Source organism: Haliaeetus leucocephalus, unplaced genomic scaffold (assembly GCF_000737465.1).
Source record: "Haliaeetus leucocephalus isolate CR32 unplaced genomic scaffold, Haliaeetus_leucocephalus-4.0 Scaffold202, whole genome shotgun sequence".
NCBI lineage: Eukaryota > Metazoa > Chordata > Aves > Accipitriformes > Accipitridae > Haliaeetus > Haliaeetus leucocephalus.
In genome coordinates, this window is record NW_010972638.1 from 29,949 (window position 1) to 36,109 (window position 6,161).

General features: G+C 65.7%; 1 protein-coding gene across 1 annotated transcript in view; it reads left to right on the forward strand.

Annotated features, from left to right (window-relative positions):
- Window positions 1-5,659, forward strand: part of RBM28 (RNA binding motif protein 28) — a 14,657-nt gene extending 8,998 nt beyond the window's left edge. Inside the window, exons 2-20 of the mRNA XM_010566047.1 lie at window positions 261-473; window positions 577-680; window positions 853-928; window positions 1,051-1,143; window positions 1,412-1,483; window positions 1,647-1,735; window positions 1,793-1,824; window positions 2,044-2,174; window positions 2,349-2,430; window positions 2,558-2,667; window positions 2,756-2,829; window positions 3,092-3,227; window positions 3,315-3,379; window positions 3,494-3,652; window positions 3,900-4,034; window positions 4,503-4,577; window positions 4,652-4,959; window positions 5,202-5,295; window positions 5,537-5,659. Coding sequence (XP_010564349.1) covers window positions 261-473; window positions 577-680; window positions 853-928; window positions 1,051-1,143; window positions 1,412-1,483; window positions 1,647-1,735; window positions 1,793-1,824; window positions 2,044-2,174; window positions 2,349-2,430; window positions 2,558-2,667; window positions 2,756-2,829; window positions 3,092-3,227; window positions 3,315-3,379; window positions 3,494-3,652; window positions 3,900-4,034; window positions 4,503-4,577; window positions 4,652-4,959; window positions 5,202-5,295; window positions 5,537-5,659 — 2,171 coding nt within the window. The remainder of the gene's footprint in view (window positions 1-260; window positions 474-576; window positions 681-852; window positions 929-1,050; window positions 1,144-1,411; window positions 1,484-1,646; window positions 1,736-1,792; window positions 1,825-2,043; window positions 2,175-2,348; window positions 2,431-2,557; window positions 2,668-2,755; window positions 2,830-3,091; window positions 3,228-3,314; window positions 3,380-3,493; window positions 3,653-3,899; window positions 4,035-4,502; window positions 4,578-4,651; window positions 4,960-5,201; window positions 5,296-5,536) is intronic.
- The last annotated feature ends 502 nt before the right edge of the window (window positions 5,660-6,161 follow it).

The window sequence follows — 6,161 nt, forward strand, 5'->3', positions numbered from 1 at the left end:
GGATGGGGGTGGGTCAGGAGTATCAGTTATCCAGGGTGAGAGATGGTGGGACAGAGGTGGGTTTGGGGGGCGCAGGGAGTGAGGGCTGGGGGAAGGTGCGGAGGCTCAGGGGGGACTCGTGAGCACTGGGAGGGACTGGGGGCGGGACACAGGTAGATTGGGGGGTGTCAGGAGGAGGCCCAGGGGCAGTTGGGAACCAGGCTGAGTGTGGTCCCGTGGGACGGAGACAGTCTGATGGTGAGAGCTGGGGAGGGCTGCAGGGCCTCACTGCTCCCCTCCACTACCCCCAGGCACCAAGACCTGCCGCGGCTTCGGCTATGTCACCTTCTCCCTGCCTGAGGATGCCCAGCGAGCTCTGCAGGAGGCCACCACCCTCGGTGGCCGCCAGCTCAGTGTGACACTAGCCCGGCAGAGGCCCAGGGAGGGGAGGAAGAAGCCGCAGCGGGAGAAGGAGAAGGAGGAGGAGGCGGCAGTGGGTGAGCTGGGAGTCCTGTTCCCTGCCTGTGCTCTCAGGGACCGGCAGTTGCCCTGGGTCTGTCCCCAGGCCGTGCTCTCCCCAAATACCCGCTCTCTCCACTGCAGGTGCCCCCAAGGCCGCCACCGCAGCCCCCCCGAGACCGAAGAAGCCTAGAGCCGCTTCCAGGAAGGCCCGGCTGATCGTCCGCAACCTCAGCTTCAAGGTACGGGGGGTCTGGCTCCACACCCTGCCCCCAGCCAGCGCTGGCGTGACCCTGAGCAGTGCAGGGAGGGGACCCCCACATCACTGCCTGCCCCAGGGAAGCATGCCAGCAGGCACTGCCGGCTCCCGGGGCCCCCCCACCCCCTTCCCTCACCCAGCTGGTCCTTCCCCAGTGCTCCGAGGACGACCTGAGATCTCTCTTCTCGCCCTTCGGCACTGTGCTGGAGGTGAATATCCCCAGGAAGCCAGGTGAGCCCCGTGCCAGGGACCGTTTTCGGGGTGGTGGCATTTCTGTGCCGGCAACCTGGCCCTGCCGATGGAGCGGGGGGCAGCTGCCAGCAGGTGTGGAGCAGCATTCCTGGCTCTTGCAGATGGGAAGATGCGGGGATTCGCCTTTGTGCAGTTGAGGAACATGCTGGAAGCGACCAAGGCGCTCCGGGGGATGAACATGAAAGAGATCAAAGGTTCAACCGTGCTTCTCCCCACTTCCCCTGCTGCAGGGGGAGCTTTGTGGGGTGTCCCCCCTGCCCCTTCCCCTTGCTCCCTTCCCCTTGCTCCCTTCCCCTTGCTCCCTTCCCCTTGCTCCCTTCCCCTTGCTCCCTTCCCCCTGCCCCCTGCCTTCTGCCCCCTTCCCCTGCGGAGCGTCAGGAGACTGTCTGGGCAGCTTTGGTTTGCAAGGGAGAGAAGGGGGGGACGCTGATGGCATGTCCCCATGTCCATTTGCCTCCTCAGGGCGGCCCGTGGCAGTGGACTGGGCCGTGGCCAAGGACAAATACCAGGCGACGCAGGGCAGCCAGCCCGACGGTGAGGGTCCTAACCCCCCTCCCGGCACAGCTCTGGGCCCAGCTGGGTGCTCCCCTACTGGCAGTGTCGGAGGCAGTTGCACCCCGCTTCTGGCTTGAGGGGGGAGAGAGGGTCACTGGGGGGGACTGTCCCCTCGTCCCTGTCTCTTTGTCCCGCCTTGCAGAAATCGAGGAGGAGAAACCTGGGGAGGCTGAAGAGCAGAGTCCGGGTGATGCTGAGGAGGAGGAGGAAGAGGAGAAGGAGGAAAAAGAAGAGGAAAAAGAAGAGGAAGAGGAGGAAAACAAAAAAGCAGTTGGAAAGATGAAAAAGAGCAAGTCCTCCTCATCTCAGGCACGAGGCCGGTGAGTGAGAGAAGGGGTTGTGCCAGCTAAGGAGGGATGAGGCTGATCTGGGGGGGTCTTGGCCTTGCTCTGGGATGCAGACCCCCACCCCCGTGGGACTCTGGGACAGAGCCCTGGGCTTGTCCCCCTGTGGGACCCCCAGACAGAGCCCTGTCCTGTCCCCCTACCCCTGCTCGGGGCTGCTGTGGGACCAGGCCAGCTCTGCCCTGATTCCTGCAGGTCTGGGAAGGGGACGGCAGTCGCAGACAGCAGCGAGGAGGAGGAAGATGGGGAAGAATATGATGACAAAGGAGGCAGCGAGGATGATAGCGAGCTGGAGGAGGGCTCGGAGGAGGAAGAGGAGGAGGAAGGTCTGGTCTATTCTGCTCTGTGGGGGAGGCTGGTAGGGTGGGCTGCTGCAGGCAGGGTGACTGGGTTAGTGACTGGGGGGGGCTTCCTTGGGGTCTGGGGGGGCTACCCTGGGGTCTGGAAGCTGTTGCGGTGTGGCCAGCAGGCACCGACTGCCGGCTCCTTTGTGGTTGCAGGGGGGGACGCACCCAAGAAGCAACAGGGGAAGGGGCGGCAGCCCCCCTCAGATGTGGGCGAGGGCAGGACCGTCTTCATCCGGTGAGCGCTGGATCTCTTGGAGGGCAGAGCGGGGGGGCCCCCTCTCTGCCACGCTGGTGGATCTGGGCCTGGGGGGATGCCGGGGAGGGGGGCTGCCCTCAACGGTCCCCCCCTACCCCAATCGCAGGAACCTCTCCTTCGATACGGAGGAGGAGGCGCTGGGGGAGATGCTGCAGCAATTTGGGGACCTCAAGTATGTCCGCGTCGTCCTGCACCCCGACACAGAGCACTCCAAAGGTAACCTGGGTGGGGGGTCCCATGGAGGGGGGGGGACGGACACCCCCTCCTGTCCCTGTCCCCTCACCAAGCCCCCCTCTGTCCCCAGGCTGTGCCTTTGCTCAGTTCCTGACACAAGAAGCCGCCCAGAAATGCCTCCAGGCTGCCCAGGAGGAGAGTGAGGTGAGCAGAGTGATGAGGAACCTCTCCGGGGGAGACCAGGGACAACCCCCCTGGGGGCATGGGGAGGCCAGGGCCCCCCCCCAGGGGCAACGAAGGATCTCCCAGGGGCTTGGGGGCAGCACCAGCCCTCCCGCCTTGGGTTTGGGGGATGCCTGTGGGGTCATCCCCCTCTCTCCAGGGTCATTTCACTTCCTGGGACCCCCAGCCCAGGCGGTGTGGGATCCTGACTGTGCCCCCCACCCCCAGCTCTGTCCTCTCGCAGGGCGGGGGTCTGCGGCTGGATGGGCGGCTGCTCCGCATCGACCCAGCCGTGAGCCGCGAGGAGGCCCACAAACTCCGTGGGCAGAAGGCAAAGAAGCCAACGGGCACCCGAAACCTTTACCTGGCCCGTGAAGGCTGTGAGTACTGGCTCCCGGGGGGGTCCCAGCCACCCCTAACACCCCCTTTTCGCTCTCCCAACATCCCCCATCTCACCCCACCGGCAGTGATCCGGGCCGGGACGAAGGCTGCGGAGGGCGTGAGCGACGCTGACATGGCCAAGCGGGCGCGGGTGAGTGAGCAGACTCCAGACCCTGGGGGCTGTGGCAGCTTAGGGACGGCACGTCTGGCCCCCCTGGGAGGGGTGGGGGGCACGACTCCCCCCTCACGGCACCATTTCTCCCAGTTTGAGGAACTCAAGTACCAGAAGCTGCGGGACCAGAACATTTTTGTGTCCCGTACCCGGCTCTGCATCCACAACCTGCCCAAGGCCGTGGACAGTGCCCGGCTCCGGCGTCTGCTGCTACAGGTGGCTGGCGGGGGCAAGGCCATGCGCATCAAGGAGGTGGGTGTCATCCCCCCACCCCGCTCCATGTCCCCCTGTGACCTGTGTCCCCTCTGGGGAGGGTTTGGGGGTGGCTGGGGGTGCAGAGGAGGTGGCTGTCCCCCCCAGTGTCCCCTCTGCTGTGGGTTTGGGGGTGCAGAGGAGGTGGATGTCCTACAGTGAGGTGGACCTGTGGGTCCTGGCAGTGGCGGGGGGTCCCAGCACAGGTTGGTGAGCTGGTGCTGTGCCCCCCACCCCTTCAAAAAAGTGCCGGGTGATGCGGGAGCTGCGAGGGAAGGGGCAGTCCCTGGGCTACGCCTTCGTGGAGTTTGGGGAGCACGAACAGGCGCTGGCCGCCCTGCGGAGCATCAACAACAATCCTCGTCTCTTCGGGGCTCAGAAGGTGGGTGCAGCAGCTCGAGGGGAGGGTCGGGGTGGTATCTTGAGGGGCTGGACCCCCCTGGGGTGGTGCAGAGGGTTTACCATGTCCCCCTCTTTCCACATCTTTCCTGTCACCCACAACCCCATTGCGTGGGATCCTGTAGGGTCCCCCCAAAACCCTACACTTTACGGGCTGGCCCTCTTGGGGTCTTTCCTATGGCCCCACCCTTAGCCCCCCCAATCCCCCCCCCCAGCACCAGGGTCTCCCCAGCACCTCCCTCTCTGCCCATGGGGTTGCCCACCACCTCATTTGGGTTGCCCGCCACCCATCACCCTATAGCCCTGTGGGCTCTCACCCCACGGGGTCTCCCCATCACCCCACTTGCCTCCCCTGGGGCCACAGGCAGGGAGATTCTTGGGGGTGCTCCTGGTGTTATTGGGGGGCTGGAGCCCCCCCAGGCCTGCCACCCACCCCTGGCTCTGCCTGCAGAGGCCCATCGTGGAGTTCTCACTGGAGGATCGGCGGAAGCTGAAGCTGAAGGAACAGCGAGCCCAGCGCAGCCTGGTAGGAGTGTGGTGTGTGTGTGTGTCCCCACCCTTGGTCCTCTCTCCCCGGCGCTGATGCGGTATTTGGCACAGCTCAAGCTGAAACCGAAGCCAGCGGAGAAGGAGCCGGCTGCTGCCGGGGCAGCTGAGCCAGCGGGACCCCCTAAGAAGCATCAGGGAAGGAAAAAACCCCTTTCCAAGGGGTCTGAGGGCTCCCACGGCTCTGGGGGACCACCAGCGGGGGGGCAGGAGGCTGCCCCGGCTCCCCCGGGACACCCGGCTCCCACCATGCCCTGGTCCGGTTTCCGCACGGAGGCGCAGGTGGAGCGTGTGGAGCTGCCGGATGGCACTACGAGGAAGAAGGTGCTAGCGCTGCCCTCGCACCGCGGGCCCAAGATCAGGTATGGGGCAGGGAGGGGGGAGAATGATGGACGCTCCCTTCTCCCTCCACCCTCAGCGTCCCCCCAGGGTCCTTCCCCCTCGGTGTGGGTGTCTCTGGCTTTTCCCTTCCTTCCCCTGGGGCCCAGGGCTGGGCCACATCGTCCCCTCTGGGTGCCAGGGGGGGCAGCACGTATGGGTGCATGCAGGCGCCCATGGGCGTACCTGGCACCCATGGGTGCCCCCTCTGCTCTCCCCCACCCAGGAAGCGCGACAAGGGGAAGGTGAAGCCCCTCCCCAAGCAGCCCAAGGCCAAAGTCCAGCGACGGAAGGAGAAGCGCAAGGTGGCCCCCACCCAGGTAGGGACACGGAGGGTCACATGCTCCCCCCACCCCCGGGCTGGTTTTGGGGTCAGATCCCTCTAATTAGGGGGGGCTGTGGGCTCTCTCTTTCCTCCCATGTCCTTGCACCCTGTGGGCGCCCCTGTTCCTCTCACGCACCCCCCCAGCGGTGCTCCCGGGCTCTGGTTGTGCCCAGCTTGGTGCTGGGACATGGGGGGGTCCGGGGACCCCCATATTCCCCTCTCGCCTCTGCCTGCAGGCACGGCGGCGGGAGGGCGGGGGGGCCGAGGCCCGGTTCAGTGAGCTGGTGGAGCGGTACAAGAGGAAGATCCTGGGCAGCGACCCCCCCGCACCCAAGAGGAGCAAGTGGTTCGAGAGCTGAGGCCCCCCCCCTCCACCACCCACCCATGGGTGCTGAGCTGTTTGGGGGGAGTCATGGGCCTCAAATCCCATTGTGGGGGGGATCAGGGTGCTGCTCTGTGGGGAGACCCCAGGGTCTCTGTTTCAGCCCCGGGACCCTGCAGGGGGGAAAGGACCAAGTCCTGCGTCTCCCCTTGTCCCCCACCCTGGGCTCTGGGGCTACCCCCTCTCTCTTCCTCCTCCTCTCCCAGGGGTGCCGTGTGGTTTGGGACCCTCTGGGGCAGGGTTGGAGGGAGGGGCAGGCACCCCCCCCTTACCCCCAGCACCCCCCACCTTGTCGGTGACAGGGTGTTGTAAAAATATAGGAATATATTTTAATAAAAAGCTTTTTGGAGGAAGAATCCTCTCGCCATCACCCACCCTGGGGTGCTAGCAGTCCCCTACCCCTTAGCTCAGGGTGCTGTGGAGCTGCAGCCCCATGGCCTTGGGGGGTGGGAAAGGGGTTGGGGGGCAGAAGGGAGGAT